Genomic DNA, 14,444 nt, shown 5'->3' with positions numbered 1-14,444 from the left:
CCATTATTTTTCCAATGTGTATATGCATATTTTCATCAAAGATAAGGATTTGGCTAATGTACCTCTCAAGAATGTAACAATGGAGAGGATGAGAGTAGAGAAATTTGGAGAATCAAATTATGAAGATTGTGGATGAGTTAATCTTGTTTTTCTCTGGGGTTTTTTCTCTCAAAATTCTGTCTAGAAACTTTCTACAATATGTGAGTATAAGGGTATTTATACTGGTGTGTGTTTGAAATGTGAAAGGTCAGGTTTGTAACAAACAGAGCTGTTTGGCGTCTCGGGCTCGTGACTGGAATGAGTCGCGAGTTTGAGTCGCAAGCTAACTGCCTGGTCAAACTGGAAGTTTTGTCCTGTAGTGCTCTAGCTGGCATGACTCTTCAGCTCCCCTACATGCTTCACACATGTGCCTCTTTTGGCGACTCGCCAGTCACGAGATCCAATTGCGAGGCCCTGCTTGAGTGCACACTCTTGAGCTTTTCTTCACACTCTTTCACACACTACCCTTACATGATTCACACCTAAATACAAGGTTTTTAAATGCTGAATTACAAGCAAATTGGCACAGAATAAAGCCAACAAAATGGTTGATTAAATTCAACCTTACAATATTGTTTTGTGTTTGATCAAGTTGCTCACTTGTTTCACATCATGTTTACTTGATCACAATTTACTTGTTACATTATACTTGTCATTTTATTACTTGCTTTACCTTGAGGGTCTAATGTGTTTTGTGCAAGTGTTTCAGGTTACAGGTATATATGTTCCAAGTTCATCACGACTTCTAAATTTAGGTGTGAGTGAGTTTTGCCATTGTTCCCAAACTTACGTTTAAGTCTAGAGTTTATTATAGGGTGTTTTGTCACGGAATAGCCAAAGGGGGAGATTGTAAAGTTGTGATTTACCACTATGTTTTATGTTGACTTTATTCCATGATAAAAAGTGTTGCAATTGCTTTAATTTTTTTTCTTGTATTTTGTGGGATTTTATTGTATTGGGTTTAGTATTAAGTTGATGGAGAATTGAGCATGAATTGAAGAACAAGTGGATTTCACAAGAAGCTCGCGAGAAGCTAACCCACAAAAGAGCCACGTGAGAAGCACATGTTGGAAGTTAAAGAGTCATGCCAGCCTAAAGGATTTCGCGAGTGTCTCGCGGGTAAGGCCTTCTCGCGAGATACCCACGAAACTCTCTGCCTGGAGAATTTTTAAGTGTGACTTTCTTACTCTTCACCCATACTATAAATATACCCTCATTACCCATAAATTGTAAGGAGGTCATTCAAAGAGAAAAACCCTAGATAGGTTTTCTACAACATACACACCCATATTTTAGAGAGAAAGCTACTCATCCCTAGTGAGAAATCATTCTAGCCTTTTCTCCTTCCCTCTCCCATTGTCATACCTTAAGAGGAGATTTGTACCCAAACACAACCCACACCTATTTAGAGTGTAGAGAGTGTTTTGGAGCTTGGGAAGTTTTGGGGATTTGCCAAAAGAAGCCGGTGAGGCTTGGCAGATGCAATCGAGCATATTGCGTGATCCGGAGAGCTAGAGAAGACAAGACTTCGTCAAGTCAGTTGGTAGCAGGAGCTTGGAGGGCTCAAGTACATTGGGTAGATTAGGCTTGGAGGGTCTTTTGTTATTCATGTATTCCAACTTTATTCTCTAGTGGATCGATTTACCGCTTGGAGGGCGGCAGAGAGGTTTTTCGCCGAGATCTTTGGTTTCCTCTTCGATAACATGTCTTGGTGTTATCTTGTAGTTGCATCTCTCTTCCCTTAATCTTATGCTTTACTTTTACTGTTTGTTGTTCGTGTTTATAAACTAGAGTAGTAACTGTTCATTGCGCACATTTACTCTTGTTCCGCACTTTGATTAAGTAAGAGTAAAAGCAATCTAGCCATAATTTTTATTTGGGGGTTTGAACAAGCTCTTGTGTTTTCACACAAATCCAAGCTTTCAAACACAAAATAGAACATATTATAATATGAATTTTTTTCCAAATTAGATCAACAACAAACACCATTCATTAAAAGTATTTAGTGTTGTATTTGCATTAAAAAAACACATATGAATTAGTCAAAATAGGACAATAAGGGTACAAACCTCTAGTTGGAGATCCTCCTATGGGCAGCTATCAAGTTATATCTTTTCTAACATCAATGATTAAGCAAGACCTTTGTGAATACATTTTTTATAGAAAATTTTTTTAAAATATTTTTTATTCTTCATTGATTTCATTTTTCAGTTATAAGCAATCAAAAGTAGAATTCTAAAAAACACAAACATTCATCAATCTAAGGTAGAAATGCAAGGAAAAAAAATCCAACAAAAAGTGAAAAAAAAAATTGAGAGAGAGAGAGAGAGAGAGCCTTTTTTGTATAGGAAAAATATGCATAGAATGGAAGAGATCGAGTGGCAAATTTATAATAAGATGATGAAAATAAGAAGAGCCAAAATAAGGAAGATAAAAGGGCAAAATAATATTTAAATTTAAAACTGCCTAAGAGGAATATATGTAGACAACACTTTTGTTTTGACATTTCATTGATTTATTATTTAGTTATAACATCAAAATTAAAGTAAATGAATATGTAAAGTTAAAACTGCCTAAAATGAATTTGTAAAGCTAAAACCGCCTAAAATGAATTTGTAAAGTCAATATATTTATATAGTTAATATTGTAAAAAAAATTAAATTTAAAAAATAAATATGAAAAAGACTAATGAAGTGGCTCAACAAGAGTGTAGTAACAATAATTGCTACTCTTCAACTTAGATATATATAGATATATAGATTATTAAAACATTCTCTCTCCTCTCTCTTCTATTATGACCACCTTGGGCGCAAGCTGCACCTTTTTTTTTTTTCCCCCACCTTTTTTTTTTTTCCCCCACATGGGGATCTGGATATGGTGAGGAAAAGAGAGAAATATGAAAAGTAAATGTCAAAGAAATTTTATGGTTATGCGTTGAGGGGTTACCAGGACCTCCTAACAAGCATATATATAAGTTTGATTTTTCTCACAAACATTCTGATAATCCAATATTATGTTCATTGGCTTTTACAGAAGCCTTACACGCATGCTTATCGAATAACAACTTATTAAGCAACTAAGATAACACCTAATAAATCAAATAACAATTCTAATAGGTCACATTGCTGGCTGCCATCTTCAAATTATCTCAGGCAATCCCCAAACAGTTTGTAACAGCCTTTACTAGTTGGTTTAACCATCATTTTTCTGGCACAGTAGTTTCTAAGTTCCTGTTCCTATTCCTATTCTTGTTCTTAGGGTTCTTGTTCCTTCTCCCAGAGTTCCTGTTCCTTTCAGTTGCATTAGTATCTTCATCCCTTTGGCCACCAGTGTCATTAGTTGACTCTTCACCCCCTTGGCCACTAGTGTCATTAGTCGACTCTTCACCCCCTTGACCACCAATGTCATTAGGCTCATTATCCCCAAAAAAATCTATCTTTTCCAAAGAATCCTGTGAGATGAAAAACAGAAGAATTCCAAATGAAGCTATCCTCAAACCGGTTCGAAAACGCTTTTCAGTTGTGTCTAGGTGCTTTATCTGTCTGCGCAAAGCATACAATTCATTCACAATCTGTGGTAAAAATCCCATCAGGAAAAGTACAAGCATGGACACTCCAACTATAGTCTCTTGTTTGGGTGACAATTCCTTGTCCACGAGAACCAAAAAGAGAGCAAATAAACATACTTCATTGGCAACTGAGATTATCTCAACCAATTGAACTCGTCTCTTAATAAATGGCTTCTCGAGAACAAGGAAGAAGAGCTGCAAAGAAGTGATGCATAACAAGATTATAACGGGAATCGTAGAAGACCAAGTATTCTTATAGGCACCTCCCATAGCCCCTAGCAAAACACGTCTCAAAGACTCAATCAATGTGTAGTATATTCTAAGTTGCATAAATATATTTTGGATAGAAGATGCTTCTGCATGTGTAGGAACACTACCCCCAGAAACCTCAACCTCTTCATTTTTGTCATCACGAGCAATGATCTGATAACCACCATGTGTATGAGCACTTGTGCTAGATGTCAATGGGACTGCCGGAGTTGCTACGGTACTTGATCTTGTCGGGGGAATACGACTTGGCCTAGTTGAATGGGACATACTTTGTGCTGAACTTGGTGGAGCCAAGTTAGTGCCTCCAGAACCCTCTCCAGCTTCATCATCAGGGGCAATGATAGAGAGAATGGGGCCTCTTAAATCTTCGAATAGAGGCACTAACATGGTTAGGCAATCAGAGTTTTGTTTCCTGTTCAATGTCCACCGGCCTTCATTACCAGGACCCAAAGTTACTTGGGCTATTCTAGGATTTCCCTGTCCTACTTGAATCACTTGATTATCTTCTTTGTATAGAACTCGCTTTGCAAATGTAATACCGGTAGAAAGGAACCAGAGCAAGTCCAATAGTAGAAAAGACACAGCAACCAGAATCAAAATGCCAACTACAACCCCTGATGTCGTTCCTCCTTAATTCACAAAAGTGAGAAAAGATTAAGCCACGTAGTTCTGTAGTTCTTAGTATTAAACCAATGATAAAGAGCATGTAAATGTGCAGAAAATGTGAATTTGGTTATAGATACACATTTGCATAACTCTGATATGATGCAGTCAGATAACTATGCCTATGAATGTTGTCATGCACGGAGAAGTGATTTGAGTTAATGTCCAAACAGTGTGAAACATTAGCTGTATTGCAATTCTTAAATATGTGAGGAGATGGGACTCTAGACCAGTTGTGGTGCCATCCAATATGATAATTATTAAGTCCATGAGACATATCTGAACAAGACAGGAACATGGCCACAATTCCATCACATATTTGGAAAGTAGTGTAGAAAAAATTACTCGATAAGAAAGTAAAAAAAACATAGCTCATTCTATGGCATATCATAATGAGAAATAGGCAATTCCTTGATTAATGAATTCAATATAAGTAATGAGTTTAATGAAGCTGATATGGGGTTTGCAATTAGTAAAACAAAAGCTAGCAGCATAATTATCTTTTGAAACTCAAAGTTTGCATGATAAATGCATATTTAAGGATTCATATGTTGGGGAAGGAAACAAGCTTTCAAGTTACCTCTAATTAGAGCAGCAGAGGCCTCACAAATACTAGGCACTGCAAGATTAACAAGGAATATTTCAAATCTTGGGAATGCGAGTACTCCGTAACCCCTCTGCCTTTGCTTCCTGAATTTTAGGATGGCAAGGAGTAAACAATGCAGCAGTATTAAACTGCCACCAATTATGGCTAACCAAAACATGGTTCTACTAAAATCCTCCCACCTACACAAGACAAAATCTAGTAAGATATTACACTGAAAAATAAATGAGTATGTTTATGGCACTTCAAAATCCAAATGATGAATTCTCGAATTAAACAGAAATGAATAATAGGGAATTAAGTATCAAGTTTGTCCTTTTGGTTTGATCAATAATTTGAAATAATTCAAAGCATGAATAGTTTTAATTTTTCATAGAACCTACACAAAATTCTACATCTAAATAACTAGCATAACAAATGGTCCATTCGTAGAATTATTTAATTTCCATTCAATTGTTCTTTTAAAATTGACAAAATATTCTTTTATCACTTTCATAGTTTTTCTAATTTATATTAAATATTTTTTGAGCAAAAAAAAAAAAAAATCTGAATTGAATATTTCCATTTTTTACTATGTCTCTAAAATCCATATGCAAGTGCATGTAATAGATAGAAATAAGAGGCCTCATAACTTACCCATCCGAAACAGGGTCTGGTCCACTATTCTGCAGGTGTACAATGCATTCTATCACAAATTTTATTCATTGTATGATTAAAGAAGTCAAAAGAAAATCACAAAAAAAGTAGAAGTTTCAGACCTTAACGAGTTCTTTATATTCATCTGCATTCAAAAACTTGGGTTTGGGAATAGCCTTATGCTGCACACCTAAGAAAATTCCTGAATCATGAATTTTAGACCTGATGGGATGTGAGTTGGCAGGAGCACTTGAGTGAATGCGCCCAGTTTCCCAGGGAAGCCTGAAGTAGGGAATGCTCCATTTCATACCCCTTGAAAATTCATAATACTCCACTGGTAGTGGTACTCCCAACCATCTAGATAATGCAAAAACCTGAATATGGCCTGCCATTCTCTGTATGAAAGAGAAAAGGAAAAATGCTAGTTAGTTCTACAAGAATGATGCAGTTCATAAGGTTTGATAAGTTATTTTTATAGGATACTTAAATGATAGTATGTTACGCTAATCTACCCACCAAAAACCATATATAAGGTTTGGTAAACTCTCTCTCTCTCTCTCTCTCTCTCATCCAAATTGCCAATATTAGAATAACAAAAGTCTCAAAACAATGAAAATATTTAGAGAGCTCAATTATATATTAAACTAGTAAGTTACCCGTGCGATGCATGAATAATGTTATAATGTTTTATGTAAGATGGTTTTAGAGAATGCTGTATATGTATTATAGCGTAATTGTTATAGAGCTTTATTAGAAATGAGTTCATCATAGAAAGCAAGAATTATAAATTGTACACACAGATCCATTATAATTATTCAATTGAAGTAATAAGAAAAAAAAAAAAAAAAAAAAAAAAAAAACTTTAGAGGAATATTATAAAATAAAAGTTGATATAGAATGTATCTTTCTCTTTCTCCTTAATTCTAAAAAAAATATATATATCCCAAACACTCACAGTTAATCACATCATTTACAAAACCCACAAATCCACAACGTTCAACCTTTACATCAAAATCGTAATTGCCGTTGTCATTCAATATAAAATGCAAGCCCCCATTCCTTGGTTGTAACCAACTCATATGGGTTAGAATTAGATGAGACAACAATGTTAGAGAAAGGTAGGTATCGTCGAAAGATTAAAGGTAAATAACATCATTTTTGGTTTATGTGTATTTGACATGGGATGGCATGAAGGGCCATGGGTAGATATATAAAGGGATAAAAGTGCAAGAGGTGAACATGTTGAATTAAAATGCAAAGAGTATTGTGTGTATGTGTGAGGAACAAAAAGTATTGAAACATTGAACCAAAAGATACAAAGAATATTTATTTGTTAATTAGAAAAGTCTTGAAACATTGAACTAAATGAAACAAAAAGTCAATATTTAATTTGTTCTTGTCTCTGATGTGGCACTTGAATATTTCAATTCTCTTTGCATAGAATGCGTCACTTGGCAAAATCTCATGCTTTCTCACGTGAGGGCTCTTCTTATATAAATATATATATATATATTGATATTGATTGATTTTATGTATAAAATATCAAGGAAAATTATTTTTACAGGAGGAAAAGGGTCACTTTGTTCCACAATAGTTCTAATTATTTTTCTTGATTGTCAAAAGGCTACATATAATCATGGTATAACTAAATAATCAATTAATGAAATTACAGTTCAAATGAGTTAAATTCCTAGCTCTAGTACTGAAGGGCCATGGGTAAATATATAAAGGGGTAGAAGTGCAAGAGGTGAACATGGTGAATTAAAATGCAAAGAGTATTGTGTGTATGTGTGAGGAACAAAAGGTTTTGAAACATTGAACCAAATGATACAAAGAATATTTATTTGTTAATTAGAAAAGTCTTGCAACATCGAACTAAATGAAACAAAAAGTCAATATTTAATTTGTTCTTGTCTCTGATGTGGCATTTGAATATTTCAATTCTATTTGCATAAAATATGCCACTTCGCAAAACCTCATGTTTTTTTTATATGAGGGCTCTACTTTTATTTTTATATATATATATATATATATATATTGATTTTATGTATAAAATATCAAGGAAATTATTTTTACAGGAGGAGGAAAAAGGATCAATTTGTTCCACAGTATTTCTAATTGTTTTTCTTGATTGTCAAAAGGCTACATATAATCATGGTATAAATAAATAATCAATTAATGAAATAACAGTTCAAATGAGTTAGATATCATACAAAAAGATTACTCGCAGGATCAGAAACAGAAGAAAATGGTGGAGAAAATGTCCCAATAGAGGAAAGGCTTGCAGTTGAAGCCGTAAGCAGCCCGGCAGCAATAGATGTCGCCACAAATGAAGCAGTAGCAAGCGTAGAAATTACAATAGATATTATGGGCACAGAATCTGCATATATTATGGGCACAGTAAATAAATAAGAAAATTAAAGAGCTCAAAAGTGTCATCTAGGGCATAGTTGTTGGACTACAATTGAGCTGACAACAAGAGATAAGAGTGAGAACCCTTACATGGCCTTACTAGTAGAATAATGGAAGCTTGATTTTTGTTTCCAGCAACATCGTGAGTTACATTTTCAGGAACACTAACAGATACAATATCGTGGTCATGGAATGCTCTTATCACTACAGCATATTTTCTTTTACTTTGTTCTCCTTCAAAGCTGAAAATGGTAGTAACTATCATTGGAAAGGAACAAAAATGAAAAGATGTCAAGAGTAAATATGCCATACTTATTGAAATGGTATTTCCATCAAGAACCCAAATGGTATGTAAAAAGGTCATCATCATGGTTTCTCAATTGTGTGTGGGTTCATTGTGTATGTGATGTGTGTGTTCATGTACTGGTTAATATATATAGACACAAAGGTAACCAGAAATGACTTGCCTCACTAATTCCCCTCCTGTGATTGATATTTTAGAATGGTCGAAGTCAACTACAGGTTCCATGAATTTTATCCACACAGAGATGTTGTGTTCTCTTGTCCTCACGTGGTACAGAGTAGTCAAATTTACATCAGGCCCCAGAGAAGGGGGTGTACTTAACCTTATATCAGGCATCAGAGAATCTGAAGGTGTAATCAACATTACAGCAGGCCTCAAAGAATCTGAAGGTCACAATTATATCTATCAGGAGGAAACACCCAACAAATACACATTTAAATATAAAGCTTTCCTAATTTCATATAATCTCTTTTTTTTTTTTTCCTTTTTTTTTTTTTTTTTGATACACCTTGAGCTTTCCACAAACAAATGATTTATTTTCTCCTTGTAACACTTGTAAACTATTGTCAATCGTACCAAATAGGAAAGTAATAATATCAGCTTGGGAAACTGGAATCCCTTGTCTGTTTATTATAGAGTTTTCATCAATTCTTATTGTGACTATAGCCATGCCAGATATACATCCAGCAACCTGAAAGTAGAGAGTGAAAATTAATAAGCAAGAAAAGGTATGAGAAAAATAGGTCCTAGAGATATAGATAGCTATAAATGTTCTCTCACACACACATAATGTACACTTTGTACACACTACGTCCACAATTTCAAATGCAATATTCATATTTTTTAAGGAAGTCCACATTTCAAACATGAAGCTTGTAGTATGTATATATGATGTACAATAATGACTGTGTGACAATCAATAGCCTTTTGCAATTTATATTAGGGGAAAGTTCAAGATGTGCAACCATGTAAATATTTTGAAAATGATTTAACTTTCCCAATACAATTAATGGCTCCAATGATTCCAAGTGACCCCATTCAAGATGATGATGTGCATTACATATTATAAAATAAATAAATAAATGAGCCATTCCAAATTCATAGGACAACTAAACAGGCTCCTAACCTATGAACCAACTTCTATTCTCATTGCTGAAAAATAAAATAAGTTAGTAAGAACCATCTGACCATAAATTCAAATCTGCGATGCCCAGGATCATCTTTACTGACATTCAGAGGAAGAAGCTTGCCCCGACTCATTGGGAGAGAATATAAAATTTTCGGTTCAAGAGATTTTAAAATTTCTGCAGATGAGTTGAGAACTGGCACTAGAAAGGTCAAACAGATCCTTAGTTTAACACAATTATTAGTTGCTCGCACCAGTCTAGTTTCACCATTAACGTCAAGTTGCCTTTCGGGAACATGAGTAGTTAAGTTGACAACCATACTTCGTCTATCTGTAGAATTAATGAACAGAGCATGTAAAGAACACATTGACAATTCAATCAGAATTAGACAAGGTCAGCTACATAAACAGTCTAGATTATTCATTTTAATATGATAAAATTGCCAAAATCAATTAGATAAAAACAAGAATAGATATGAAAGGACATGTCACTTATAACTCTTGCTGAAATAAAAACTACTCACCGAAATGCAGAGTGAAATTAGAATTCTTGTTTCTTTCAAATTTGTTCCCTGCACTGTCAGTACAAAAATTCTTATCCATTACCAAAATCACTCGCCCATACTGAGCAGTGGATAATAAATTCACAAGGACAGAATATTGGAGGTTTGGCTGTAGAGTTTTGAGCAAGGTTGGTATAACGTTGCCATCACCGTAGACCAAAAGCTGTAAAGAGTTTTCCAAAAGTGATGAAAATGTTAAAATTTGGTTTATTATTCAGTCTAGACAGCATAACTAGTCAGAGAACCTAGATTATGGAATTCAATTTACACATCTACACAATTAACATGGTGGACAGTTCCATATGAGGAATTTCAAGACATTTGTCAGTGATTCAAAAATTTTAAAAAGATGATTATATCATACATTGATAAGTGTTTCAAGCAGTGTTATTATAAAATATTTTTATTTAAAAGATTTGATAATAAATCCTTGACTAGGGAGATAATCCACCATTATTGCTTGTTGTATGTGGACTCCATTACAATAGAGAGAACTCCATTTTCTATTTCTCAAATCAACCAAAGCCATACTTCAATAATAGCAAGGTTGAGACAAATCAACCAAAAAGGCAAAAACCACAATTCTGAAACACTAGAATAATGCAAGAATCAAAGAGAGAACATAAAATCAATTTAAAGGCTTTTTAACATGTTTGTTAGCTACCTACTCACATTGCAAGCATTCGCAGATGAACATACAAAACCTCGTCCACCAGTACAGGGCTCACTGAAATATAGATTAATAGAAACATTCAGAGCATTTGTGAAATCAGTTGAGGCGGTGATATTTGCCGTTGGTGGGACTGTATCTGCAAAGTTAAGGTATAATATGAATCAGCTAAGTGTACAGACAAAATATAAGTCAGCATGAATGCAAGAAAAGCTAGACTGGATTGTTACATCTTAAAGTGTCAAACTAACCTTCAATGTGGGGGCGTGTTTAAGTCTTCAGAATAAAAATAGAAAGGTAAAATACATGCAGTTCATGCAAAATTTAAAATTGAGTAGATGGGTTTTGTTAAATTAGAAATTGGGTACTAAAGAAGAACACAATATAAGCGCATGGGATGGGAAACATTTCTTCATAGACATAACTGTTGAAGACGTTCAAGCAAGAAGGTCTTATTTGAAGTTGAGTGGTAATTGAAAAAAATATGGTAGCAATTAGAAAAAGAATAAAAGGAAGGTTCTTAACCAACAGTCCAGTTATAGCTACTGCAGCCAACTCCTTGAGTCCCGTTGGGGCAAATCTCAAATTTATGATTTCCATCCTGCAAGCCTTCACACAAAACCGTCCCATTTTCACATTGAGAAGCATTAATGCGGCCAAAGCCATCATCCAACTGCACCAACAAGTTTATTAACCTATTATTTTGTGGAACAAGCCAAATGAACATCAAGAGAAAAACCAAAGTTTTCCCAATAAATCAAACCATGATGCAGCTTCTTCACTTCCCACTTACCATTGAGTTGGAAAGCAAAACACATACACAAAGCAAAAAAAAAAAAAATTCCAATAATTTAGCTTGGCACCAGGATGAATATGAGTAATCATTCATTATAATAATCTTATCAACTAAAGAAAAATACAAAAATATGTACATATGAATAAACTGAATTCCAAATTGTTTTCTTGATTAGTCTAAACTCTAAAAGAAAATTCAAGCTCATTACATCCTTATAGAACGGAAGCTAATTACTTTTTTAGATAAACCAACTCCATTGCATTAACTTAAGATCCATGAAACATATAAACTCATAAGGGAGAAAAAGAGAGAGCAGAGTACCCAAAACAAAAGCCAAGTAAAACTAGCTCAAATTATTGCTAGAGATTAACGTACCTTGCAAGTGATATTACAATTGGTGCAAGCGCCACTCCCGCCCACAAGAACTTCAAAGACGAACGTGGTTGAGTTGAGATTTGAGAATGCATGGGGAGTCTTAAAGAACTTCACAGTGAGCTCTGAGGCATCACAGAGTGCTACGAAACTCAAAAGAGAAAAAACCGAGCAAAGTAAAACCAGCAATGGAAGCTTGAGCAAGCCCATTTCGGAGTAAGGCATAATTGAAGTTTGAGACATGTAAAGGCCAACAATTTATAACCAAAAGAAACACATTTGTGGGACTCGTGAAAACAAATTTGAACAGTGAGAGCAGGACATTGGGTCCGTTTGGATTGAACTTATTGTTGCTGAAACTGAAAACTGAAAATACTGTAACAAAATAATTTTTAAATATTTAAATAGTATCGTTGGACCCATTTTTAATATTTTTTAATGTATGAATAGTACTGCTACAGTGATGAACAGTATGTGAACAGTGACGGAACCGTGCGTGAACAGTAAAAATTGTCTCCTGAACAGTAAAATCACTGTTCATGCGCAAAAAAAAAAAAAAGGACTGAAAACATGTTGCAAAACGTAGACGTAGGATTAAGTTGAATCCAAACGCCCTCATTAAGTAATATGGGGTCCGTTTGGATTGAACTTATTATTGCTGATGTTGAAAACTGAAAACACTGTAACAAAATAATTTTTAAATATGTAAATAGTATCGTGGGACCCATTTTTAATATTTTTTAATGTATGAACAGTGCTGCTACAGTGATGAACAGTACGTAAACAGTTATGGAACAGTGCGTGAACAGTAAAAATTGTCTCCTAAACAGTAAAATCACTATTCATGTGCAGAAAAAAAAAAAAAAAAAAAACTGAAAATGTGTTGCAAAACATAGACGTAGGATTAAGTTGAATCCAAACGTCCTCATAGAATTTAGATTTTGTTGACCACGTTTTTGCACTGGGCAAACTTTCAACGTGGTCAGAAACTTACTACGTGAAGAAATTTACACTCATTTTTGTTGAGCATTGAACGTGAGAAGAGGCAAAAGTTATCTGGCTAAGAATAAAATGATTGATAAGCGGGAGGGTATTTGTGTAAAATATATTTTATATCACAAGCCTCAACAAATCATGAGTGGTTAATTATTATTGATTCAAATTTAAATTTAATATTAAAATTACTTTTTTAACCTAACAATAACAATCTATCACTTAGAATTTGTTGTAAAATTATTATATACTTGATTATTCCTCTATTCTTTTTAATATACTTGATTGATAGGATAAGGACAATTCTCTCCGTTTGCTCTTACACTTACTATTTGTTCACACTCCACAGCACTGATGCGACTGCACAGTGACAATGCACACTGCACAAAGCTCGATACTTGATAAAATGACAGGACTTAGCACTGCACATGTACTGTACAGTTGTTGAGTATATAATGTTTTATAATCTAAAAAAGTGAAAAACAATTTTAAGCCCCACCAATACAGCTACAAACGCCCTAATCCACCCACAAGGGCCACACCCAATGTATACCCACTCAAATTAATAAATATATATATATATATATATATTTTTTTTTTTTTTTTATGCAAGTTTTTACTTTATCAATTATTGTTGGTTATTATATCAATTAGTAATTTAATATATATTATAATGTCGCAACCCCCTTTTATTCTGCACGTTTCTAGCCCAGAAAATTAATAATAAAGCCCTGAGTTTTTTTTTTTTTTTTTACAGACCTCTTTTTTTTTCAGACCTCTTTTTTTTTTTTTTTCATTTGATAGAAGAAACATTTCCACGCGCATGCCATTGACAGCATCCAATAACAGTAGAGCCATGTTTTCTTTATGAGTTGTGTTAGGACTATCAAAAATTGTAAAATTTTGTGTCACAAATTACCATATGACGAGTTGTGACTAATAAAAGAGTATTTATAGATCATATGAAGACACACTTTTACTAATTATAATTCACCATACAGTAAGTTGTGGCATAAAATTGTGTCATTTTCTTTGATTCCAGAATTTTTCTCTTTTTATTCATTGGAAAAATTATTAGGTCCGGATTACAACGCCAGCCTGCTGACATCATCATACTGACGTCATTAGATATCAGTTCAATACAATAGAAAGACGACAAGAAGTTAGATATAAATACTGACAGTCCAGATCAACAATAAAAAAGTAAAGATTAAAAAATGAAAACGTGAAAAGAAAAATGATGTGAGAGGAAAGAGAGAGGATCTCAATCCAAAAAGTAGCAGCCTAGCCAGCTGTTCTCAAATATTTTTGCAGCCCACGGGAATTTAAAATTATAAAAATAAAGTGAAAAATGAAAGCTTTAAGGTTCCCTTGAAAAAAAAAAAAAAAAAAAAAAAAAACTGCTAGAAAAAATACCAACTACTGCTC

At 33.9% G+C, this 14,444-nt stretch overlaps 1 protein-coding gene across 7 annotated transcripts in view; it reads right to left on the bottom strand.

Annotated features, from left to right (window-relative positions):
- Positions 1–14,444, bottom strand: part of LOC126703145 (uncharacterized) — a 213,850-nt gene that overhangs the window by 67,334 nt on the left and 132,072 nt on the right. For 3 of the 7 annotated variants that reach the window (XM_050402067.1, XM_050402066.1, XM_050402064.1), the window contains 11 exons: positions 10,858–10,994; positions 10,147–10,348; positions 9,685–9,953; positions 9,073–9,187; positions 8,660–8,879; positions 8,283–8,434; positions 7,994–8,160; positions 5,903–6,175; positions 5,781–5,809; positions 5,121–5,326; positions 2,948–4,506 (listed from right to left, as the gene is read on the bottom strand). In XM_050402067.1, the coding sequence (XP_050258024.1) occupies positions 3,239–4,506; positions 5,121–5,326; positions 5,781–5,809; positions 5,903–6,175; positions 7,994–8,160; positions 8,283–8,434; positions 8,660–8,879; positions 9,073–9,187; positions 9,685–9,953; positions 10,147–10,348; positions 10,858–10,994 (3,038 nt within the window). In that variant the 3' untranslated portion in view covers positions 2,948–3,238. Of the gene's footprint in view, positions 1–2,947; positions 4,507–5,120; positions 5,327–5,780; positions 5,810–5,902; positions 6,176–7,993; positions 8,161–8,282; positions 8,435–8,659; positions 8,880–9,072; positions 9,188–9,684; positions 9,954–10,146; positions 10,349–10,857; positions 10,995–11,380; positions 11,529–12,026; positions 12,262–14,444 lie in introns of those variants that run through there. The other 4 variants (XM_050402065.1, XM_050402068.1, XM_050402071.1 and 1 more) reach the window with 4 other exon arrangements.

The sequence above is a fragment of the Quercus robur genome, chromosome 10, assembly GCF_932294415.1.
Source record: "Quercus robur chromosome 10, dhQueRobu3.1, whole genome shotgun sequence".
NCBI classification, from domain to species: Eukaryota; Viridiplantae; Streptophyta; class Magnoliopsida; order Fagales; family Fagaceae; genus Quercus; species Quercus robur.
Note: the sequence above shows the minus strand (reverse complement) of the source record. Positions and strands in the feature narration are given on the sequence as shown.